Genomic DNA, 27,378 nt, shown 5'->3' with positions numbered 1-27,378 from the left:
CCAGAGGTTTGAAACCTAAAACTGTACCTCAAATGTTTGGGATTTTTTTGTATTTTTTTTTTTTTCTCACTTTCTATTCGTAAAAATGTGGCCCTTTACCCTTTTAGGTTCCACTTAATTTAAGTTGATCAAAACTTAATCAATAAAACTGCTCAGATTCAGTTAAATATTGATTCCTGAGGGAAAATTGGGGGACATTAATGCTGCTCTCATTCATCTTTATGTGAAATAATATAAATAAATAAAAAGGAGCAGTCAGAATAATCCATGTCAGTACAACTTATTATGTCCCGATACAACTTTTTCATTTCCGATATGATACCAATATTGCAGCCTTTGCGTGTCAGCCGATACCGCATGAATCAAACATATTTTTCTTTAATAAAAAATGATAATTACTGATTCTGTAGTGTGGTATGTTAGTAAAGGCTTGATCAATTGATAGTCAGCAGCAGTACAGTAGGTATGAGAAAAACTCACCCATTTATTATTCACCAATTGGTTACATTTCAAACTTCAACATAATATCTACAGTATTTTACAATTGAATAAAATAAATAAAAAATGAATAAAAAAAATAAAAAATCAGATAATCCGGAAATTTGCATCCATTATCCAATATTCGTTTACAGGCTAATATCGGACCGATATCCAATGTCGATATCGGATCGGGTCACCTCTGCAACTTATATATACCTTTTAATTGTAGTTTACTCATTATTTTAAATGAATTTTTTTATTTGACATACTACATTGTTTAATTATGGTTTTCTTCTTTATTAGTCTTTATTGTTTCCTCACAGGATTTAAAAACAAATATTTTCTGAAAAACAAATTGATTAATGTTTCTAAAAAACCGAATAAAAAAAAAAAAAATGTAATTAATTTTATATGCACATAAGCTCCACATGGAGGATTACCAGTGAAGTGCAACGTAGATAATTTTACCTTCATTAAAAGACCAAGTCAACAAGTAAATGTGTCATGTAAAATTTGATACACTAATACACGTCTTTGCTATAAAAACAAGTTTGAGAACCAAAAACTGGGGAGGATCCGTATAAACCATAAGCTGGGGATCAATGGTAAAACATAGGCCAGCTGTCAAGTTGGATAATATTTATCAAAATATAAATTGTCATAATGACATCGCTCTTCCTGTAACACCCAATGACAGTAGTTCTCACGGATTTGGCTTTGGGACACACCATGATGAATTCTAATGGGGGGTGTACTTTATCAGACAGTTCATCACAGAAGTAGATTCAAAGCCATGTAGGAATTGTTAATAACTATCCAAAACTTTAAAAAAGAGTCAGTGGGTAAACATTGAAAAAGCATTGCATTTGAAGAAGAACTAAGCACCAAATTATTGCCGATTTCTACTACTAGAAGCAAAAATTCACGAGATATAAAGTTTTTTGGGGGTTTTTTTTTTGTTACAGGGGTTGCAATGTTTCCATCTATTGATTGACAGCAGCTGAAAGCAAATATTTTCTAACAAACTTTCAACTTTAAATATGAGCACTATTAAGATAAACAAAGAAAAACACTGGCTTTTTTTTTGTTCTTCTTTAAGTTGAGGTTACAACATCCAAATGTTCTGTCAACTTGAATCACTCTTTTTTAGTACATTTTTTACTAAATGTCATTAAGTCATCAGTATTATATTGCAAACTGTTTTTATATAAAAAGAGGGAGTAAAAACTGAACTATTCCATACCAGGCTATTTGAAATGTGAGCACTTTGGCCCATTGAGAGCTTAAAAACTAAAATGACTGTCTGTGACTTTAAATACACATGGAGGAGCTCATTTAGGATGACTTTCCTGTTGAAGATCGCCCTGTACGTCAAATGTTGATGAATAATCCTCCTTCTGGCCTTTAAGGATATATTGTCCCACACTTTAAGGTTATTTGTCTTCATACCAGAACACCCACGGACAGACCCCACACTGTCGTCTAATGCCTTCTACCATCACAAATCCATGCTGACATCTATTGTGTCAGGAAATATTTGGAGAAAACATATCTACACAAACACATGTTAGTAATCTGATCTGAGATAAGATTGGTTAAGGATCTGAAATAATAAATATAACCCCCCAAGAGGGAGAGAGGATGTTTTTGTGCATAAAGAAGCGTGATCGCTGACGACAAGGGCTTTCCTAAGAGCAAAGGCACACAAGTTCATGGTCCATGAAGTTCAAATAGCTGAGTCATGCGGTTCAGATGAGGAATTTGGACTTGAAAGCTTCTGACAAGCCTAATGCAATTGACTCAGATCTGGTAAACAAGCAAATATACCACATCTTATCATAAAAAGTTGCTATATATGTAGGGTGACCAGATTTTTAAAACTCAAAACCGGGACAATAATTTTACCAAAGAAGACGACAGATTTTCAAAAGAAACCAGGGTCACATAAATGACATTTATTTTTCTTCCTTTTGGATGGAATGTATTCTTCCAATGGCTGAACCAAATTTTAAATGGCCATCAGTCAAAAAAAGCAAGTTTACATAAAATTGCTTTGAATAATCGGAAAAACTTTTTTTTGGCATGTTGAAAGAGAAATCATGAACAAAGCAAACAGATAATGTTGTCAATGCCATTGACCAATCAGTATCAAGTTGCAAAAGTGTGGAAGAATTTTTAGCTTTTTAATTGGTTTATACTGCAAGCGCTACTATGGCAACTGTTGTGATTGACAGCTCACAGTCGACAGAGATCACGTTTTTAAGCAAAATGCGCTGCTGCTTTCAGTCTTTTCAGTCAACAGCAACAGACCAAATGGGACTGAGCTTGTGAAAAACTGGGACAAATCAATGATTTGGGGGAAATTGACCAGGATGTAACTCTGAAAAACCGGGACTGTCCCGGTTAAATAGGGACAGTCATATATATATATATATACAGTATATGGTAAAAGCAAAAGCTTACTTTTTGAATTTCAGAAATTCCAAGCCTTTCACAAAAGCTCGCAGGGGAAAAGGAAATGTGACCGAGTGGTTGAAACAAGCATCTGTTGACAGACCCATGACGCCATGTTATTGTTTGACCCCCCCATCATTTAGTGTGTGACCCTGCCAATAAGAATGCATGGTAAATGTTTGTCTCATGGGTTTGAGTCTGGTTTGTGTCATGGTGGAACAAAGTTCAAGCCCCCCCCCCCCCCCCCAACCAATGCACACTGAGTGAGTAACATCACCTCAGGGTCAAGCCATAAAAAAACTGCACGCACGCACACACACACACACACGCATGTGATACACAGTGGTATGTTAAGTACCACAAAAGGCCTGAATGCATATCAATGTGACACATACATTCCCAAGTGGGGAGACGTGATGGTTGTGTCGAGTTATGCAGCTCAGACAGAATCATAATGTGCTGATTCTACACTGAGCATGTCATGTGACATAATAACAAGTCTAGCGGCCTTTGACGTAAATGTACTTCTTCTTCGGTCGACCTGCCTCAGCAAGTAGCATGGCAGACCATGCTAATTTTCATTCTTTTCTTTAGCTAATGCTAAAGCCATTTTCATAACAGGCAAGCCAATAATGTTGCTATATTGTCAACATTATTGAAATTAGAAGTGTATTAGTATCTTGAATAATCATTCAGTGATTCTGAAGCTGAATTTTATGGAAATCAACAACTGATCCACAAACTTTGACAGTTAAAGCTGTTAAAAATGACTGCCATGTGTCACCCCAAAATGATTAAATTTATTCTAATTATTTCTCCAGAGTGGAGAAAAAAAAAAGGATTGCCAAACGCTGGGGGGGCGCGCACATGCAGCCTCTTGTGGACGATTTACCGGCCTTGCAAGGAGGACAAAGGAAGGGCGGACAAAGTCATTGAAGTATGAACCTTTTGCTTCCTTCCTGATACAGTCAGATGACGTGTGACGACCTCGAAAAAAGTTCCAGGTGGTGGTGGGGGAGAGGAGGGGAAGGGGGGTGTGGGCGTGACAAAGCGTCTTTCTGCACAACAACCTGGTGTAGATGAGACGACCTTGAGCGGCTGGCTTTGGGAGCTACAGATGATAACTTTTCTATTCAAGCTAGCTCAATTTCATTAGCCTTTAGTCCCGGTCACTCAGCAGGTAATCCATTAAGGTGGCCTTTCAACTAGCAAGCCGAGCATTCAACTTCTCCAAGATTGATTCAATTCTGTGTAAATGTTCTTTTAAGATCATTCATCACATGAGTCTGAGTGTTGAGAGCTCTGCTCCATACTTCAGAAATGACTGGCAGCCTTCCCAAAACAGCTGCCGACGTAATACGTTGAGAAGAAGCCATTTTTTTTATTAATCATCGAGATTGAAACAATAAAACAATCACGACAGCTGTCGTCATTGCTGTAAGCCTACATAATTTTCCATTAAGGTACAATTAATCCTCATATATATAATCTGTCATTGGCTATTTCAACACAAAATATTATTTCAATATTGTTCAATTCTAAAGTTTTCTCTCCATCCCAAATACTGTTCATGTTAAGGATATTGGTTGATGTTTGCCAAAATGTGCCCAACAGCCACAGCAGATCCAGATCCATTAGCTGTGACCTGTTATGAATAATGTATATTATTTTTCAGATGTTGCGTGTTTCATTTACTATGACAAGTTATTGACTAACAAAGTAAAATAAGACTACAATAAAATACTTGACTTTATTGAAATCAGTAATTGTATGTGATGAAATCAACAACTCTTATTGCTTGCTTAGCTTTGAGCTTTATTCCTTATGTCACTCTGAAATACTGTTCCCATAATTAAATCCCACAGCGACCATTTCAGCTAGATTGGAGTGCCAAGTCACTAGTCTCGGCACAAAGAATAGTTCCTGGCAATGTGACAGACGCTTTTGTTCTCTTGTTAGACCTGTGATAGGAAGCATGGTTATGACCTCAGCCAAGCTGTGGAAACCATGCTTGTTGATCACACTAAAACAAAGAGGTTGAATCTGCCAAGACAGATACAAAAGAGTGATGACGATGATTAAACAAGTGGGCTTGGATTTCAATGAATTCATTTGAAACGGAAGCAGCTTGTACTGCATTGATGTGCTGTAAGAACGACTGGGAAAACGGACGGAAATGACAGAATTCACTTCCTGAATCGGTCACTGTATGTATACCCACAACTACAGTTTATGTTTTAGGAAACTATTACACATTTTCATAATATTTTCTCACAGGTGGTTTAATGTGTATCAAGAGCTACAAAACGTATTTAGCATATACAGTACAGCACAAATTCTGAGTGCTCGGTTGTAATTGATCTGGCGAGATTTGGTAAGATTTTAGCATCCTGGTTAGAATTTTAAGCATTGGAAAATACAATTATTTTCTAGATTCAACTTGTTCTTTTTAATCCCCATTGGGCCTTTTTGGCATGATTTCGGGACATTGAGTAAGCAAATATTCATATCAAATTATGAGAGCAAGTGGGACAGAAATATTACAGAATTTGGTGTACCCTGGTCAGGGTTGGGGTGAATTATCATTGTAATTGTGTAATTGATAATCAATTACAATTATGATGTAATTATAAGGGTAATTTTAAAAGTCCGTTGCTGTCATAATCGTAATTTAATTGTAATTGAGTTCAGATAATTCACTTTGTAAAAGTATTTGCCATGAAATTCTAAAAAAATTGTCAATTACAATGTCAAGCAAAACTGGAGAATCTTGTTACAGTTCAATGTAAAGTTCAATATGTAGTTAATGATTAAAATGTGATTCATATCAACCTTTCCCACATTTTACCATTTAAAAAATTTTTTTAAAAAAAGGAAATCTGGGGGTATACTCAGACACCCACACCAAAAACATTAAAAACCTATATTTTCTTTGATCAGGAAGCCTACCGAGGAAACCAATAGATAGGAAATAATTTAGATGATATATGTTTGTTTTTAGTGCATTTTACGGCTGATTTAGGACCCGTTGTCATATGAGATGCTAACAGGAAGCTAACACAAGAGGAAGGTTATGTTTTATTAGGTTATTTATTTCAGGCTCAGTAATTGTAATTAAAAAAAAAAAAAAAAAAAGTAATTGTAATTAACTGTAATTGAACTTTAGTAACTTTGAGAGCAAGTAAAACTTTTAAGTGCCGTACTATTATTCTCACTTTTTAAGTTTAATCACAAATCCTGATTTTTGACAAGTTTGCTCACACAATAATGTGCGAGGAAATAATATGCAGCACCTTGCTTCCCACATCAGATAATATACGCCGGAAGAACACAACAAAACTCAAGGATTTGTATTGTTCCACTGCTCAGGGCGTTCAATGACAACAGGAAGTTGTTTATGGGTACCATCTGCAATACCTTTGGCTTCGTTTGTTGTACACACATTCTATCTATAAGTCAAGGCTGCAGAAAATACCAGTCACTGACAATTGCAATAAGGAACATTCAAGAAATGAACCATAAGGGCGTCGGGTCACATGTCCTGTCTGGTATTAAAGTGACCCACACTTGGTGATTAAACACTACACACGAACAATAAGTTCATTGAATCCCAAAGCACTTTAAAATACTGACAAATTGTTACTAATACAAACATGAACCACATATGCAAATGATTCACCAACCTTTGGGGCAAACTTTGGAACCCTGCAGAGACGGAACCACAACATGAACAATTTTTTTTTTAGTATTCATCTGAGCTGCAGATGTGGGGAGAGACTTTATACTATCTGGATGTTCTTCAAAAACAAATAGTGATGCTTTTGTGCATTTATTGTCTTAAATTTTCTGGTTCTGTTTTATAGAGTGGAAACGGCATGTATTATTATTTCTCATAACACAAGACTATGAATAATACTGGTTTGATACTGGTTCGCATTAAAGAATAATTCGCTGTTCAACACAGTAAGCCTCAGCTGATCCCTAAAAATAAAATTTAAGACAAGCTCCTCATATGCTTGGGTTTGTTGGCTTAAGTCTCGAACGTTGTCCACAACTGAGTCTTGCTTTTTGTAAGAATGTTTTTCTTTTTCGCCTAATTTGCTAAATAAGTTCAGATTTCAGTACATTTTTGAATAAAACATTGCAATCCGGAGCTGCACTGACCATTTTACATCCTTCAGTTTTACATGCAGCACAGCTGGAAGAACATAAATTTGCTGAATGAGATGCTGCACTGTGCACTTACTCTAGGCTCATTATTCACTGGGTTGTAAATTCCTGCTCAGCAGGAGTTTGTTTGCCAGTTGGCAGGATGGACAAGTGTCCTGCGTCACCTTATGTCTGGAAGTCAGTTTGACACTGATTTACAAAAAGCTTTACACCACAACTGTCACATTCGACACATGCTTTCTAAATGTTTCTGTCGTTATCTCAGAGCTTGTATAATCGTCTCAGGCACTTGAAACCAATGAACAACCTAACCCACCATGCAAAACACAAGAGAAGTCACAGAAACCTGCCTTTAAGTGGCTTAAGCCTTGTAGGACTGGCAGGGGCCTAATGAGCTCATTCCACAACATTAGCACATTAGCACAGAACCAGCTGCTGCCATTGCACCTTGTTTTCTGCTATTTGAAACTTGTACTACCTCAAAATGCAGGTGTTACACAACATTTCCCATTTAGATAGATTAGATAAAGGCACAATGATTGTGAGAACTTCTCTATCTGAAGAGAACAGCTCTTATTTCACCTTTTCTTTCCTAATCCTATCATAACAGTCTGGAGACACTCTGACATTATTCAGATAATTCTGGGTTGTACAGACCTCCCATAAAACCACAAAAACAATCTACTTTCTTTTGTATGTATAATAGAGCGTCCTATTTTCCTTTTCAAATGTCCTCAATTTAGTTTCAAATTAAACCCATTTCCACATCAGTTCTCTTTCTTTTTCATTGGCTTACCCCAATTAGATCTCAATACTGACTTAAACTTTCCAAAATCGTGCCCAACATGCTTAATACAGTTCACTGAGTTCACTTTTATTTCAATTAATTTCTCCACAGTAGAAGTGCGCTGACAGCACAATGAAATCACACAAGATTACGTAGAGCGTGACATATACGTCATTTTGTTGCACTTGTTAGTCACTAGGACACCCATTTTATGGTATAAAATATTGGGGAAAAGTGTGATACTGTCCGCAAGTGTGAAGGTTTAGTCCATGTCATATAGTATATTGCCTATTTCCACTTCAGGAAACATCAGTGAAACAGTGAAAAATTATTTTTAATGTAATACTGTCCCAAAACATGATTATGAGTGTATATCATGTGTCACAGTGCAATTTCCAATTGATTGATATATATATATATATATATATTGGCATTTCTGTTTCAGGTAGTGAATTCCTTATATTCAGTCCATTTTCAGAGATTGCAGATAATCGGATGCCCTCAATATTTGTATCTCCTTTTCTAGGTTTCAGGTATCCTACTACTGGATTGGGGCATGCACTGTGCATCAAGAATGCTGATACTTTAATATGGCTGCAGCACTGAATCATATCAAGAAATAAGGCCATTTCATGGTTCTTCTAAGTTTCTGCACACTCTCAGAAAGATTTTGGTTGCATCTACCAACAGAGCACAATCATTAGTAACCATGGCGGCAGTATACGGTCTAAGACGAGAAGAACAAATATTTCAGTGTTTTTTGTTCTTTTTAGGGAACTATATTTATTTTCATGCACATGCTTTGCTTTCCCATTGGCTACATCGTTACCATCTCTATACCAATCACCGTGTTGTATTCCTTCAGAGAAGCAGGAGAGCCCAAGTATCGGCCAGTGGGTGTTTTCTGCAACATTCACATAAAAAGAAAAGGAATATCCAAACGTATTGCAGCAGAAACAAAAAGTTTGCCTGAAAGAAGCAAGTTATTTTTTGTTTCCAACTGATATTCCGGACTAAACTTGGGATATTATAAACTAGTATAATACTAATGATTTAAGAGGTGTGGCTTTTTTAGGAATTGGTCACACCCCTAGTCTTTTTTAGCAGAGTCTCTGTGTTCTGCTAAGTGTGAGTAGGTTTACTCAGCGTTCTTTTGCACGCCAGTTTAGCTTTTATTCTTTACTTCAACAACATGTATCATGGTGTTTATGAATACTTTTGCAAGTCACTGTTTGTTAAGATAGAAGATGAAGATGTACAAATGGTTGGATGAAGAGAAGGGATTTATGGCCAGTTGTGTATTTATGGCCTAAGTACACTTTGTTAAAATGTACTTGCATCAAAGCACTTGCTATCTTGTCTGATTTACAACCCAATAGTTTGGACTTTACTCAAAACCCCCATTTACATGATAGAGCGTATAAGCAGCTCTTCCAGAGAATTGAGTTACATTAGTATCACAATGAAATCAAACTGAAACTGCTGTCTGCATGTCAAACTGACTATTACAGATGTTCAGTGTGCATGTAAGAGACGCCCTGCAAAATACTTCTTGCATGAGAGGAGGCAAACTGTAGTATGGGGACTGAACTGAGAATATATTGCCTATGTTTGGTCAACTTTTGGTTAAAATATGCATTGTTTCTTTAGTTTTCACAGAAGGAATCAAAGGTGTCAAGTTTAAAAAGTGAGTTCTACTAATGCGTGAACATTGAAACCATAAACCACATGTAACTCTTCCGAAGACTTTGGCACTTTGTGACTCTATCACAAACCACCCGTTACAGCTGATCATTGCATCACCACATAGTGAATATATAATGTTAGGTGTAAAAACAAAGGGCACTCTGGGTGAGTCGTCAGTTGGACGCTGTAAATCTAAAAATGACACCGCCAGTTTGAAGGGCGAGCGCCCTGTGTTTAGAGGGTCGGTTTGGGACTGGTGGTACAGCTGAGCGCAACACCTGGAATCCCTCAGCAGCACCGTTGAACTCTGATGAAAAACAAATGTCAGCAACCACCCCCCTTCCCCCCTTCCCACCATCCCTCCATTCCCCTGTCCCCTTTGCAAGCCCTGCAGCAAAGATCAGGCTGTGTTTACCCTGGCTGGGATGAACCATTGGCTACTGCCAGAACCACTGCCAGCATGCTGACTCTTGACCCATATTTGAGGGGTCGTGGAAGTTCACAAAATTTTCCTAAATCACCATTTCAACAAATATATTTAACTATGGTTAATTATGTTATGAAAGTAGCCCAATATAAATACCAAGAACACCAACAATAATACACTAGTTTTCAACAGATTCAACACATTTTATTTAGTAGTCTTACAGCCTATGTTCCCAAAGTGTGGTACGCAAATTGTCATTGGGGGTACGTAATTAAAATGTATAAACAGCGTGACGACATTGGAAACCAGAATAAATCAACCATCAGTCAGGAGCCTCTGTGCATTGCCACACATTACACATGCAAAGCCCAGAGACTATCTCTTTTTTTTTTTTTTTTTTTTTTTTTACGCAAATATGAAATTCAGCAAAACATGCAGTTGTGTGCATCCTCTCAACCTCACCCTTCTCATTAACTAGGAATGTCCCGATACAACTTTTTCGCTTCCGATATGATTCCGATATTGCAGCCTTGCAAATCGGCTGATACTGATATTGATCTGATACGATATCATACATACTTTTATTACTTATTTTGTCGTGTGGAATGTTAGAAAAGGCTTGATCAAGTGATGTCACTCAAACAGAGAACAACAGTCAGCAGCAGTAGGTTACTTTGTTGGAGTGTGAAACACAGTCACCTATGGATAGAAGTGCTGGAGCGGAAAATTTTTATCGGCGAGCTCATATCGGTGATTTTAGATGCAGTCCGATAAAATCCGATATTCGTTTTCTGGCTGATATCAGACTGATATCCGATATCAATATCCGATATATTACTACTAATATATGGATAATGAAATACTGTCTCTTTTTAGTATTTTATACCCATGAACTTTTATACTGATTAACTTTTTATTCTGACAGACTTTTACCATACCTTATATTGTTTATATGATGATTGTGTCTGTTTGGCTTGAATCTTTGAAGTGTCGTTGAATGTTGTTTGGAAGGACTCGCGTAATTTTGTTGTACTTGTAAAATAACAATAAAAGGATTCTATTCTATTAAAGTTGTAGCAAGTTGCATTTCACAGTTTCAGGATGATAAATATGTTAAATACATGATTAGTAGATTTCTTTTACCAAAATAAAAGACATTTGTTTCCCACTTAAAATACCAGTATGCTAATTAGTTAAATAAAGCAAATGAATGGTAAGTCTGAATAAGATTTTTGTCTTGTGTTTACAGAATATTCTTATTCTTGTTTTTTTATTTTTATTAATTATACATGTATATATATATATATATATATATATATATATATATATATATATATATATATATATATGGTGTACATGGCTTCAGGTTAAATGTCTGAAAGGGTTAGGGTCTACAGGACTGTGAAAAGTTTGGGAACCATGTCTCAAGGAGTTTTATTAGATTTTTAAAAACAAGCATAATGCCTAACTACATTTTTTTTTAGAAGCCACAGCTGTTGTTCATTAGTCACTAATTAATTACAGTAAAGCGAAAGTTGTGCGTGCAATCAGGACACAGTAGCGCCTCCAGTAATAAGGTGGATTGTATGGCTTTAAATGATGCAGAAATCTGTGTAACCTTTGACAACTTTAAATACAAAACTATCCTGGTGCTTATATAGCCAGTTAAGAGACCATAAAATACTTTATTTTGTCTTATTTAATTCATTCAACACATTCTAGAGAGTTTCACTCTCTCCTCATCCCTGAGGTCCATCTATCAGCTGGTTCACGCCATAGGAAAGAAACACAAAACCTACCCTGGAGATGGTTAACGGAGTGCTAAAGTCTCGTCCCCCAACCAGGCGAAATCCCCAGGGAGAGGGTCCTGTTAGAGTCACGGTCTGAGGCATGGTGCTCTGCTGGAGGATGGAGGAAGAGGACGGATGACGGACAGGCTATAAAAGGCACAAACGTCCGCTGGAAACGAGCTGTTCACGGAGGAATTGTTTTGGGTCCAGCTGCAACGCAGGCAGGGCTGTACCGGCACTGGGGGAAAAACTTTCCTCCTTTTCTGATTCACGTTTAAATAACTGAGCCGCCAGTGACGTAGGAGGACGGCCTGAACCGCCCGCCCTAAGCCGCACGACGCTGCACGGAGGGCGGGGACGGTGTGACGTCCGCTGGTCACCCGCAAAGTGCGCACGAAGTGTGCAGAGTGTTGCTGCTGTAAGTGGAAGGTCCATTAAGATCAACAGATATCAGAATCAACACAAATTAGCACATGAAACAAAAAGGCACAACTTTTTCATAATCACATTTACAATTTATGAACACAACTGAGAAGCTTATTTACAGTTTGATTTGTCTGAATTAAAAAAAAAAAAAAAAAAAAAAAGTGTTAAGTTATAATTTTCTGTGCTGATATTTCTGGATAATTATGTCCATTACTGCAAAGAAAAAAGAAAAAAAAAAGAATTCCATCATGAAAAATAAATGAATGGTTGCTCTTCATTGAATCATTAGTTTGTAGCTATTAGCCATACAATAATAAGAAGACTCTTGGTGGTCAAAAGCACCCCCTACATGAAGCACGAGTACAGCCTAACTAACAGTCAGTGACTATCGTTCCGAATACGATAGATAGTGTTTATATATTGACTGATTTATTAATGTATTTGTGACAAGGGGCAATGCACATTAAAGGATCTGAACCATAGACTGTAAAGAGAAAGGACAAGCTCCACGGAGAGTGAAGCTTTTATTTTTAGAGCTCCCCCTGCTGACTGGCTGCAGTATAGATCATAAACCACGCCTCTTTAATGATAACAGATGGGATGTGGGTCAAACTGTAAAGTTAAAATACTAGTCACATCATATTTTTTTTTCCAACCTAAACTCTGCTGTGATCATTAGTTATTATCACCCTACATTGTGTTCAAATGTGAATTTTTCTGTTAAGTACGTTTTAAATAAGTTATTTGAGGTTGATTTTGCGTCATATATGATGATGATTATGATGGAAAGCCGAGACGCCATTTAACTAGATATTTGAGTTAAAATATATTGTGGTTTTGTACTAACCTCTATGATCTGAATAAGCCGTTGGGAGAATTTCCAGACGAGAAAGATACTTATGTTCTTGACGTAGCTGGGCCACGTAACTCATCAGGGGTGTACGCTAAATGGGCGGGGCGTGTTACCGGACCCTACTGCGCAAACTCTGGCTCCAAATGACGTCAAATTTGCAAGATGAAAGTGCCGTATTTTGGCTTCAAGAACGTTGAGTGCGAACAGCTACAGTCCACGCCCACTGACATGAACATGTAAATGTGCCAAATTGTAGCCACAGGCTAGTTTCCATTCATAGTCACTGGCAGGTTGACGTTGTGTGCAACAGAAATTACATTTAAAAACAACAGATTTTATTAAAAAAAAAACTAAAACTGTACAATAAAATACAAAGACTTAAATTTCTCAAATGGGGGTACATGTACAGCTTGGGGTATGCAATGGCACTACAGGGGGTACTTGAGAGAGAGAGTGGAAAATGAACAAGGCTCAGTCTTGGTCCCACACCAGACATGGCATGGCCAAAAATGATAAAAACTATAGAAATTAATCTAGGAGGCACTAAATACTGTTTAGTTAAACTTATTTACAAAAAAAAGATTCTTCAAAATGTGTGTTATCACTCATTCATCCCATCATTATGTTCTATAGTTGTTTTTTTATAGTATTCTGAGCAAAATGTTGTCGTCGGACCAAGGGTGCGATAGACTATAATGGGCATGCAATAATGATACAATGTTTTTGGAAAGGAAAAAAGAAAAAAGGCACTTGGAAAAACAACAATGCTCTTATTTGACTTTAACATTCTTAGTTACTCTGGGTATGACTTTTTCAACTCAATAGGAATATAAGAAATATAAAACAACCATAACAACAAATAGGATATAATCAATTTTTTTGTGGGAAATTTAATCAATTATTAATCAGTCAGTGTTGTTGCTACATAAAAAAATATTACACAAAGAAAACTCCAATATTTTAAATGTTTCCTGAGCAACTCATTACTATCATAAAAAAGTAAGAATTTAGAATTATGCACATTAAAAGAGATTCAGCAGTCAAGTATTAGATCACAAACATGTATTTTTGACAAACTTAATTAACGTTTTGTAAATGTGTACCCGAGATGATATCATACAGCCCTCGGGAATACTATTAGTGCACTATGTGTAAACTGGGATTGTCTCCAGCACGCTGAGATCATGTTCAGGTTTAAGCAGGTATTGGAGATGGAGATGAACAGCTCCACCTAAACTTTCCTCTGTGGTTCCTATGACATCTTTGTGGTTGCATGGAAGTTTTTCCAATGACCAATTTCCCCTAAATGAATTACACATTCTGTGATGTATTCATTTTGTGAATCCAGTTGTGTTGATTATATTCACAATTTTTGGAAACATTTGTACACGCTTGTATGTCAAATGTTTTTTTTTTTTGACACAATCAGGCGCTATATTTTATGGGTAATGTATGCCATTCACAGCTTAGCTTTTATTGTAATGTTAATTAGTGAGTAAGTAACACAAGTATTAATTCTGTTTATCAAGTTGAGAAGTTTCCTTGAATAAAAAAAAAAAAAATAAGCTAGCCCACAAGCACAGAAGTCAGAAAGATTTATATACATGCCTTTGTGCCAATAGAATATTTTGAGTGTGACCTTGTAGAAACACAAGGCATATATAAAATGCTCACAAAAAGTATCAATAAAAAAATGTGTAATTTGAACGTAACGCTTCACTGGTAGAAAACACATCCCCCGTTTGTCTGTTAATATCCTTTCTGCCCGACTTCTCCATTCTTTCATTTCCCTAGCCATTTACAGGGTGAGTCATTGAGCTGGAGTACGATTTCTCTTACTGCTGCACCGGTGATCTCATAGACATTTTTGGGAACGTGTAAACTAGACAGATGCAGACGTGTTGCTGAGTCTGAATATCTGAGTCAGTCTTAATCAGAATGGAACCAAACCTTTGCTGAGTAAAAGAGCACCAATGATGTAGGACAAACCAGACGACAACAGCAGGTACGCGTCTGAATCATAGGTGGAGTTTAAGATTCTCGCCAGGAGGGGCACCAAAAAAAAAAAAAAAAAAAAAAAACATCTCGAGTTTTGCTTCAAAAATAAGGAATGAAAACAAATTTACCAATTTAACTGCCAAAATAAATCAAAAATGCAGCTTGAAATGTTCAGCACCCACTGTAACTTAAAGAAGGAGAGAGTAAAGTTGCTCAAATTAAGCAGTGTTATTATTTATTATGTTCTACATGATATATCATACAACACTCGATACATGTGCTTTAATATGGGGGATTCACTTTACCCCCCCACTCCCACAAACTCTGCGTATTGTCTGAATAGAAGTTGACAGTAATTATCCTTACGGTTGCCGTATCAATATACCAACATGTTATCCATACGCAGCGCCCCTATTTGGCCAGTTTAGGTCACGTGATAGGTCAGTCATTGGTCTGCTTATAGGTCGCGTGACTAAGACTAACCCTAAACATTGTTGCGATATCGGGTTATAACCTAACCCTAACCCTAAGACACTACGTATTGTACTTCAGTAACCGTACCAATAGCACCGGGGGTTGTCCATACGGCAACCGTACAAATAGACACTTTCATAGAACTTACAGAGAATAGGTAACTATTTAATTCTATGATGTAAATGCAGGAAAAGTATTAATTTGAGAAACAAGAAAAAAGTTAAGATATATCACATTGTCCCTGCAATAAAGTCTGGTTGATTTATTGTTAGCAGTCACTGTCAATTCTTTATAGTGTAAAAATAGCTACGTTTTCCATTAAGGTTTTATGGTATTTTTGGTCATACTATAGAAACTCCGAAACCGAAGTTAACAAAACAACACATTGAATTAGTAGCTATAGACACAGTAGCAAAGCCAGTAATCAAGTTTCTGAAGGTGTCACTTCACAGCTTTTACAGTCTGCACCTTTACTTCAAAGGGTGACTAACCATAGAAGAAGAAGAAGAAGAAGAAGAAGAAGAAGAAGAAGAAGAAGAAGAAGAAGAAGAAGAAGAAGAAGAAGAAGAAGAAGAAGAAGAAGAAGAAGAAGAAGAAGAAGAAGAAGAAGAAGAAGAAGAAGAAGAAGAAGCCTGTAGTCTGCGTTGAAGATTTATTGTGCAGATCAGAGTGACATCTTCTTCAAAGCCTGTTTGCAATAAATCTGAGTTAAACTACAAAAGGCATCCAGCCCTCTGATTTCTGTCCCTAGATAGTCATGTTTTGTTTTGCCCTCAACCAAGTCAATAAAGTCTTTTTAAAGTACAGCAGATATATTAACTTTTTTTGTTTTTGTGTTATGTATCCAAGAAGTAAGTGGGCGTAAGACAAGCACTGCTATAATCGTTAGCTTCTCTGGTCTGGTTACCAATTTTAACCGTCTCTGCTTCAGGAACAGGAACATTAGAACAAAATTGAACAACTATTTCAGCACAGAATATTTTTAGACATTTATTTTAAAAAAAAATGAAGCCTTAAAAGTGCAGTGAGAAGAAATCGACATTTTGGTCAAATTCAAGTGAAAAGTTATTTGATAATGTGAGCGTGTGATGAATTTATTAATTCAATCATTCATTTCCACAACCAACATATCAAAGTACTAAGACATACAGGCTTTATTAGAAAAGTTTGAACCATGGCCTTTATGCTATGTTACCGTAAGTATTTTCCTTACACTTTTTTTCTTGTATTACTAAGTTGAGACCATACTTGCAAAGACATGTATTTATTAGGGGTGTAACTATACATCCATCTCAATCGATACATCCATCCATCCATCCATCCATCCATCCATTTTCTGACCTGCTTGTTCCTGTTTTTCAGCTTTGCGTGGTTCTGCCATTGTCTATCTCCAGCTCAACACTGGGCGACATCAATCGATACATTGATTGGTTAAGCAACGATCCAGTCAAATCCATGGAAACTCAAACTATCAATCAATATCTTCATACGCCTATTTGTTTAAAATGATTTTCGTTTAAAAATCTGAAACATTTCAGCAATAAAACTGCCAAAATGTCAAATTGCTTGGAATTTTTGTCCAGCTTTAGGTAACTGATTGTGTTAAAATGGTATATATCATCTTAAGTCTATAGAAGGCCCGTGAATTGAATCAAAATCGAATCATAGTGGAATTGTGGCAAACTTTGTTATATCGGCAAAAATTGTACCGTTGTTCAAAGAATTTATGAAGTATTGTATCGTCAAGAAACTGGTGATTTACACATTGTAGTATTTATCCATCTAAGTTTTACAGAAAGAACTTGGCTTTTTGTTACTGCTGCAGCACAAATTCAAGGTAATGCCAAATGAGAAGAGATGATGGTTCTCTTTACGTGAAGGGGAAGTTATTCAGTCTTTCATTTTATCATGTTTGTCTTCAGGTATAAGAGAGGTTTCCCCAACAGCACAGAGCTGACAGTGAGCGCACATCAGAGCACAATGTGACGCATTTAGTAGCTAAAAAGCATTTTCTAAAACTTTAATGGGATGGAGAATGATAATCATTCAGAGGAGAATGAATGCTGGTGGAATTTTTTTATGGCGTGTGAATGCTGTGGCTGAGTTGTTTCAAAGGTTGAAAAATGTCAACATTTTAATCTTTTGTCATTTTAAAACCAAAATCTTTATTCAGCATGAAAGAGTTTGGGAACACCACCATCATTTTGCTCCAAGGTTAGAATTCATTTGCAGCCAAGTTTGGCAGCAAATGCTGCTGCTGAACGATAACACATTTTCTCGATTTCCTGTTGGTAGCCTTAAGTTCTTTGCATTGAAATAGTTGTTTCATAATGGTATCTAGCATTGGTGCTGCTTGGAGCACCCCATGGGAAGAAAATAGTTGAAGGAAAGTTATAAAGCTTAATTTACGTGGTAATAATATTGCCGAGTCAGGAATGAAAAGCAGATGATTTTAAAACATGAGGAGGAACTCGAGCCTTGAGGCTTTCTCATAAGAATGTTGGTGATGTACAGACTAATGGTTTCTTAATATGAATAACCGTGGTTAAAATGTTTGTGTTCCAAATACAAGTCCTGATGGCCCCGTGATTGAATCCAGGCTCTGATCCGCCAATTTCAGACCCAACTAAAGAGCTGCATCGCTGCTAAGGCTTTAATCTGTCAAACTGTTGGGAGAATAGTTTAAAACCAACTTTGCACAGTTATCCATCAATGTTCTGGCGACCGTTTACGGCCACACACAGGCGCACTGACTGACCAGATGCTGGCAGTGAATATTTACAACGAAGCCGCAGCTTTACCGTTTGTGAAATCACAACCAGCTGAGACTGGATCTTCATGGAGGATGATCTATTAACTTACTAATGAGAATTTATGCTCACTAAAATCATTAATTTGTTAAATTATACTTTGATGTCACCTTTTTTTTAAGTCAATCTTAGCAGATAAATCTAAAATACAGATCAGAAACATTGTTTGTTAAAATAATGATTGATTATGTGCTATTGGACACTGTTGGCACTCTTTTTTTGCATGTGCAAATCAGAAATCTTTGCAGTAAAGGTCATTACCACAAAGTTACTACTGTTCTTTAAATAGCTGATTTAAAGATGTTTAAAGATTTACTACCAATTTTAACAAGAAAGCAAAAACATTTTGTGATGCATGAAGTAAAGTACCGGCATGTGTTCCATTAGGCTAGTAGTTATCTACAATGTTAGCCTGTTTAAGGAAACAATGTCAACACAAAATCCCGGAAGCCAGTATTTAAATCGTAACCTTATGTCACTTAAATGTTAAGTAAAAAATCAGATTTTATATTAAAAACATGTTTTGTTTTGTTCTGCATTCATTTAGTCATTATTCAACTATTGCTGGAAAGGTCATTTAGTGCAGTTATGTTTGATGGAACAGAATTTGCTTCAAGCACTAAAACATTTCAGAGTCAATTTACTATGCAGGCAAAGACAGTAAAAAGTATCAAGATCAGTGGAGAGTGTCCTCAAGGCCTTTATTATGCCTTTGAAATAATCACATCCTTATTTAGATCAATCTGAGTCCCCATCAAATGTCCCCCTACACAGATTCAAATGAAAACAAGGCCTCCTTTGTGCTGCGCTGGATGTTTCTGACCTGAGAAAAACACACACATGGTTCCCATGTGTACACATGCCAACTGGTGACAACTGAGTTCAGCACATTCACTGCTTTGTTTGTGTTTACAGTCGTCCATTACTGCAGAGTCAGGTGAGGGCCACCACTATTGACAGCATCTTTCAGTTTGCCCGTGTGAGGAAAACTGTAAACATGTTAAATTACCTCATTTGGTGAAGTATTTAACATTAAAATTCTAATTGACTGTGCCTTATGCTAATATTAAAGCAATTTGCGCAAGTGTATTAATCATAGAAAAGAGGATTTAGTTACAAAAAACAGCAACACATTTAAATAACTGCTTTTTAAGACTTTTTTGTCTTGAGTGTTGATAATGTGTGAAAGACAGTTGGCAGGATTTCGTCACTGTACTTTCAGCTTCTATTTTGATTTTTTTCCCTGAGTTAGTCAACAGTAGTTGTGTTCAGCTGCCAAGAGTAAATGAGCTGTTGGAGATTTTACAGGCTCTCAGCTGTCTGATCCCCTTATTTGTTAATTGGAGCAAGTAATTGGAGACTTCTTTGTTGGTTATGGAAATGCCACAAAGCTCCATCTTGTGCTTTAAGAAAAACATGGAAAGTGATTTTCCTGACTTTTCTATTTAAAACAACTCAAGCCTTTCCTACAAGTGCAGCAGGTGTAGCAAAGCAAAAGTTATTGAGAAACTCAAGAAGAAGAAGAATAAGTTATTGAGGAACTCAAGAAGAAGAAGAAGTTAAAGCTATTGAGGAACTCCAGAAGAAGAAGTTATTGAAGAACCTAAGAAGAAGAAGTTAAAGTTATTGAAGAACTCAAGAAGAAGAAGAAGAAGAAGAAAAACAAACAAAATTCCATCATCATTAACTCTACTGAAAAATTGGATTGGATACTATTAAAACTCTAAACAAGTAGTTCTGTCTATTAATCTTAAACCACATTAACACTGGCTTTAACCACAAGAATATTTTTCACTGTCTTTCAGGCTTGCGTTGAGCTCTTTGGTCAACGGGTGGTCTCATTTAGCATGACTTATACCTTTTAACTAGAGAGCATAACAGTCATCAATGATATACACGTTTAGCCCACTGAGTCCTTGAATGACCTATTCCAACAAAGGTCTGCAATCCCCATTTTTGACCACATACAGCAGTGACATTTTTACACAAAATAGTTTTGCTTCCAACTCCGAAAACAGATTTCCCCAAGTTCAACAGTGAGGTGATGAGATCCCAACATACCACCCATGGGTACACATGAATGCAAATACATATGATTTTTAGATGTAGGCATTGGCAGCTATAGTTTGAGCGCCATGTCTGCTCTGAATTTGAGCCGTGTATTCATACAGAGGGTTCATAGATATAGCCCACATCTGTTCTTTCAATAACCTTAGTGACAGAACCATTAGCTAAACAGATTATAGTCTTCAATGATAGCGAACCGTTCGAGGCCATGTTTGTCTATCCTACCAGACTTTTACTGAAATACCTTGCTCCTGATTTTGGTATTAGCATGTCTGATATACACACGCCAGCCAAATATGATTTGCACCCTCTGGGTTCAGCAGACTGTCCTGAGCTACCCCTGTCATTAACTTCCTCTCTACCTTAAGTGAACATTTGAACCTGTTTCTTGTGCCAGGTTTTGAAGACCAAGGGAGGAAATAAGAAAAGAAGGTTAAAATACCAAAACTTGAATCATAACCAATGGCTAGCCGCAATGAGGTTATTTTTCCTACAATTTCATTGATAGATGAACACTATCTATGGTATAACTCTAACAGTACAACTGTGGGTTTTAAAATTACAAAGACATTGAACCATTAACTTAATTTACAACTAACTCTTTCTTTTTTATGACTCTTGATGTGACCCAATGTAATCTAACTCTTAATCTAATCCTCTCAGTATCTATCTATCTATCTATCTATCTATCTATCTATCTATCTATCTATCTATCTATCTCTCTATCTATCTATCTATCTATCTATCTCTCTATCTATCTATCTATCTATCTATCTATCTATCAGGTAAAAAAGGACATTTGTTTATTCTAACCTTTGCTTTACCTCTTTGAACCTCTTGACCAACTTCATTGAATTGTTTCATTTGATAACAGATCAATTAGTTACCTGTAAATTCTTTGAAATTAAGTTAATACATTAGATTATCAGAATTAATTTTTAATTGTCATGCACTTAATAATATGATTGTTCTCAAATTAATGTTTTCCATCTGTTCAACTTAAAACCAAGGGATGTCCGCCTAAAGTTTTCAGTTTTTCCATCTCAATGATTTGTATAACCCAAAAGTACGGTAGAATACTGCTCCTTTCTCACATGATACTATCTTTTTCTTTCCCTTTGTTTGAATAATATCTAAATATACAATTTCAGGCTGGCAAAAAACATGAAACTAAACATTTATTTATAGATTTTTCCAGAGAAATTCTAGAGTTGATGGAGAATTTAGGACGTTGGACGCACAGTAGCACGAAAAACCTAATTGATGCAGGTTCACTCAAATGAGAATAGCAGGTTGTAGACTGCATTTACTAAAGCTGAATTTCTGAATGAAACTCACTCAGAACTTTGGGTTACTTGAAATACATTTTTTAGAGTGAAAAGGCGGAGTTGAAGTTCTAAAAATGTACCAAGAAACAGTTGAAAAACCTTTTTCCCACAGGAACGCGTCCTTGAAACTTTAATTATTGCAGTACTGCAGCCTGTGAACCAAAAGAATGTTGTAATATGAAATCAATAGCAAAAAGGCCCACAAATATATAAACACAATAAGGACACTGCAACAAAGACTTCTTATACATACCCTGTTCGCCAAAAGATTTTGTGAGAACTAAACATTTTTCTCTGAGCATGTTTGTATAGACCTAATCTCCCTTCTGTCCTGTTGTCTCCGTTCCGTTTCTCCCTTCATCTTTTTAAATATTGCACTCAAGCCCTTCACGAGAATGTCAAACAGCAGTTGTGAGGAACATAAACATGAAAGGGAGTAGCAAAGAGAACACACACATGAACCCTCGCCCACTCACACAAACATTTACAGCCACCCTAACACCCCCCCCCCTTAGGAAACTACCCGGTGTCTGGCTTTTGTTTCTTTTGAGTTTTTTGAGAGCTTGTTTACCTGCGTTCCTCTCACTGCTGATCCAAACCAGGCATCAGATATTCAACTCTTCCAGGGGCTTTGAAGAAAAATGAAAAAGATATTATGAACACCTTACATGTATCTGATTCACTCATATTAAAGTCTTGCAGATGTCTGGGAATGAAATCTGCAGGGAACAAGGACGACACGAACAACGATGGAGAGGAGGAGGAATGAAAAAAGACAACACTGACTACAGATGAGAATAAATCCTACATAAAAAAGGACAAAAAAAAAAAAAAAATGAAATTGTGTTCAGAACGACCTAAGACTGTTTGACCAGAGAGACAAGCTTTGATGTTAATTTTCTGTGTTCAAAACAGGGGACGGGACTTGGATAAGCAAACTGCTTCTCTCGTCTCCTTTTTCGGCATGGACAAAACAAAAACAAAAACAAAAACAAAAAAGGAATAAAACTTCTGTGAATGCAACCATGTCGGAAATAAACTGAATAAATAAAAAATAAAAAATGATGAGTTTGGATGCGTGTTATATTTGGGTGTGAGAAGCTGAGCGTCTCTCAGATATACCTGAATTACTTTCTTTGAACCTGATTTCAGATTTATTTGAGGCTTGAATGGCTTTAGTAGATCTACACTGACTATAAAAGGGTGAGTGTGTCGCCTTTTTGCGTAATGACTTCCAGACTATCGCGTGTTGCCTCCCTTTTTATGCTGGATACTCATGTCAGGGTTCAGTATTGAGATTATCCCTCACTAAGACAAATATTTGATGAAACAGATTTGGGGTTTAACGGATTTATCTTGAACTAAACAGCTTGGTTTATAGGAAACCAATGTCAAACAAACATTCACACAATTTTATTGGTGGCATTTTCAAGGCGAATCAACCAAAATGCCCACACTGTGGGTTAGAACCAAAAAACATGCTGAATCATTTTCAGCAGATCATAGAACTTTGCCTCAGTGCTTGGCTTTTAGACTATTAGAGTTTTGACTACCATTAACCAAATCTTCTTGATAGTTTGCCATCCTTTGGTTTTTAAATGCTTCAGCTGTTTGAGCACTCGTTTCAATGCTTCTCCTTGTTGTTGTCAGTTTACCACCTCTTCCATATCAGCGTCATTTGACAACCAGCAGCAGTAGTACCGCAAATCCAAGGTCAACAATGTTGGGATTTTTTTTTTTATTGTAATGTGTCAAAATAAACATTATGCATGACCTTACTGGTTTTCTGAGCAAGAACAGCTGTTTTGTTTAACCAAATTCCCAGTCACGTGATTAAAAGTGTTAATTGCAGATTGTCTTGCCAGACTTTATTGTTCTCACATTATAAAAAAAATAAAAATACATGAATAGTGTATTTTTGTCTGAAATAGGATTACAATAAAAAACCAAATAAAAGGAATGAAATAGATTTAATGCATGGGTGAAACAGGAAAATGTGAGGGAAGAAGTCCAGTCAACCAACAAACCAGTCTCTGGACTGAAAGGAGAAAACCCAAAGGATTCAGCAAGCGTCTGCTGATCTGCATTTCTCATTTGTAATTTTTTTTATTGCTGTGAGGAATTCTCAAAAAGCAGACCGGAGGGTGGTTTCCAGTCGGTATGCAGTATAACTGCCATAGCCACCATGGCCCTCTGTGGACTGGGACGAGGATCTTGAGGTACAACCTCCATGGAAGAAGTTATATTTGTGAAGGTCTGGGGGAATTCCCTCGAGTGAAGACCACTCTGTTTGTGTAGTAAAACAAAGTAAGAACAGAAGGGCAAGCTGGTTTTCATGTCAGAAACAAGTCCAATGACTTCTCCAATAATAAGGTAGTAAAGGTACTGCAGTATTTCCTCTTAACTAGCCTGCGATTGCAAATAACTAAAGCAAAGTGTTTTAAATGTTACGCATTAAATGTTTGGTATCAAAATGGTTTAAACAATAATAGAATTTAGAAAAATAGAAATAAAATAGTTGTACATATCAATCAAGTAAATACAGTATATTGAGTAGAATTAATACAATTCTAATTTTGGTCATGTTAATCACATAACTATGTCTACAATTAAGATCCCGAAAGATCAATCAATACATAATTCCAGATGGAAAATACAATAATATAAATACATTGCTATTTTTATTTTTCATTTGCTAAAATCATTGCAGAACAAGCATTTAAAAATCTGGTATATATACATTTGCATAACAAGGAGTATCAAACTACAATAACAGTAGTTTGTGGTTCAGGAAAGCCAAAACAGGGATGCGTACATAATCTAGAAAAAAAAAAAAAAATAGTCAAATCTAAATAAATCCAAATCTTTAATGCATGTTTATATTGGAGGAAAAAGATACAATGCAAACATGTCACAGAGAGATTGTAGCTTTTCTATTTATGATTTTTGACAGCTTATAATAACATAGCAACTACAACATTTTTTTTTATTTGCAGTACATTTTCCAAACAAAAACCCCAACATAAAAAAAACAACATAACTAGACATTCAAAATTGAGCAACTAAGCAATTTAAATACCATTAGAACAATCAAACACAAAAAATAAAAAGAAAGAAAGAAAAATCAAATTAATAAATAAATTTAAAAAAAGCGCACACAATAAATAAATAAATAAATAAGTCGAATACAGAGTTAAACCATCACATTTAAGACATGGCTGATTTTCACTGATATGGTATGGTGCACAGAGACTGTAACTTAAGCCATCGGTATAATTAAGCAAACCTAAAATAACCTCTTGTTTTTTTTGTTGGAATTTTTAATTTTTTGTGTGGTTGAAAAAGATCCTACACGTGTTATGGTTGAAGGTGTCCAAGTTCCTGGTCCTAGCCCCGCCCTGCTAATCAGCCAGACTCACCTCACCTGTGTTTCCCAGCTGATACTAATCGATCTCAGGTGTATTTGAGCTGTGTTCCTCTCATGCTGTTCTGCCAGTTAGTCTGTGTCCCACCTTGTATTGACCAGCTTATTAGTGCAGTGAGCGCAGCTTTCTTAGTGTGACGACACTGTAAATCTGCTCTACTAATGTTCTTCTGCTTTACAGAAATGTAGTTTATTCAAATATGACCAATTTGTGTCATCCTCAATGAACATTGTAACTGAACAACATATTATATGGGTTAAATATATCAAAAGATAAGGATTCTTGAGGCTCCACATAAAAACGATGTCCTTATTCCTTCCTTATTTGACAAACGTATCAGGTTATGACCTGCTTGCACAGGCTGACAGTCCTTTCACGCTGTGTCGATATTAACAAATCGTAACTCATTGATATAATAAATGGGAAGCTCAAACCCCAGCGCAAACATGTTATTCATTAGATATAATGTAACCAAAAAATGCTCAGATGGGGCCTCTAGCAGACGCAGCCCTGACTCTACCTGGGGGGGGGATGCACGTATTCGGACTGGGCAGACCAGACCTTTCCTCTGACCCTGGATTTCCACTGGATGCGTAACTGCGCCGTAATTGCTGCAAAACAGCAATGCAGCTGATAGGTTTCTATGAAAGTCAATGTGTTAATTTCCACCGCGTGCGAATCTGCTCCAGCAACAGCACCGTCACTGCTGAGTCATGCTGCTGCCGTCTACAGCGTATACGCAGCACTTCTATTTTTACTGGACGCTGGAGCTGTGCTGCAGCAAGTTAACAAAAATAAGTCTGTAAGTAGTACATAGACACAGAATAAATTATCTGGATTATTTTCAAAATAAAATATTACGTGTTCAAGGGCATAAACATCAACGTTTCGGGACCTCCAACAGGCCCATTTCGGACTCCATCCAAAAACTGAGCACATGTTCGGACTTGGGGGGGGGAACAGACCTTTCTGTTGATTCCATGGTTGGCCCGATCTGAGCACTTTTAAAATCGTATTTCACATGTAAATATTGCATTTATCCATGGTTGAATTACAGATATGTATTGCACGATTACACGTGAATTAGCAAGTTCTTGTTGCAACAGGTGCGCAGCAAAACCAGAGGTGGTGGGGATTGCTGGACTGCAGATTGCGCTGTAGTTACGCCGTGCAGTAGTTTCAGTGCAGATACGCATCCAGTGGAAATCCAGCGTCACACTTTGTTTGGGCCAATCCAAGCTTTTTTTGGTTGTATAATAACCAATGAATAGCATTGGCGGTCATCTTGAAAAATGGCCCCCGTATTGAATTTTTGAGAGGCCAACATCTTTTTCCAAAATAGTGGCCCTTCGAGAGTAACTGTGCCAAATTTCATGCTTTTATATCAACGTGAATTATTATTTTATTTTTTTTTACTAATCTGCTGCACTAAAACTAACATGCTGTCCTGGCCAAATGATTCCAAGCTCAGTCCTGTGCTGGCATGCAACACTTTCTGAGCCAAACTGTCTTAAAAAGAATCATATGACCATAATCATAAGGTTCTGAGGTGGAATCAGGGGTTAAGATAGAGGAATGTGTGTTTTGCCTAGAAGCCTAATACCATTTAAGCAGGTGTCAAACTCAAGACCCAGGAATCAAATTCCAAACCTGAAACATCCAATCTGGCACAAAGATCAAGTTTTGTTTTTTAAAGAGTAGAAATTACAGAGTGAAATTTAAATACTTGGAAAAGAATCAACCATGAACACTACTTTATCCAAGTAAATTTGTTTGCAGCAGAAAAAAAAATGTGGTTTTAGGGTTTAGTTACTATTAAAGTATAAGTATTTGGTTCCTTCCAGAAAAGGGATTGTGGAACAACTTAGGAACAAGTGCTTGCTCAAGTAGAAATTGTGGGTATTTTCATCATAATTCTATATTTTAAGTGCTATAACATGACTTATTTGTAATAATACAAATACTACTTATTTATATTTGCCACTATATAAATAACGGTGAATTAAGTTGAAGTAGGACCATTTTTGGACCCTCAACTACCTGAGTGTGACAATGTATGGACACTATACGTGTATAATTGCAGGGCACTAAACAGGGGTGGACTGGGAACAAAATTCAGTCCTGGCATTTTCAGTGATGCTCAACATATAGGGGAATCTTTTTAACGTTTTTTTTTTTTTTTTTTTTTTTTTTTTTTTAACTT

General features: G+C 36.5%; 1 protein-coding gene across 2 annotated transcripts in view; it reads right to left on the bottom strand.

Moving 5' to 3' along the window:
- Positions 1–27,378, bottom strand: part of pdlim4 (PDZ and LIM domain 4) — a 70,202-nt gene that overhangs the window by 36,290 nt on the left and 6,534 nt on the right. The window contains exon 2 of one of the 2 annotated variants that reach the window (XM_028466066.1): positions 22,322–22,379. Coding sequence is in view for 1 of the 2 variants with exons in the window: in XM_028466065.1 (XP_028321866.1) it covers positions 11,804–11,896 (93 nt within the window). In the remaining variant the exon portion in view is untranslated. Of the gene's footprint in view, positions 1–11,803; positions 12,075–22,321; positions 22,380–27,378 lie in introns of those variants that run through there. The other variant, XM_028466065.1, reaches the window with a different exon arrangement.

The sequence above is a fragment of the Gouania willdenowi genome, chromosome 14 (genome assembly GCF_900634775.1).
Source record: "Gouania willdenowi chromosome 14, fGouWil2.1, whole genome shotgun sequence".
In the NCBI taxonomy this organism is placed as follows: domain Eukaryota; kingdom Metazoa; phylum Chordata; class Actinopteri; order Blenniiformes; family Gobiesocidae; genus Gouania; species Gouania willdenowi.
The sequence above is the reverse complement of the archived record's forward strand: the minus strand, read 5'-3'. Positions and strand labels throughout refer to the sequence as shown.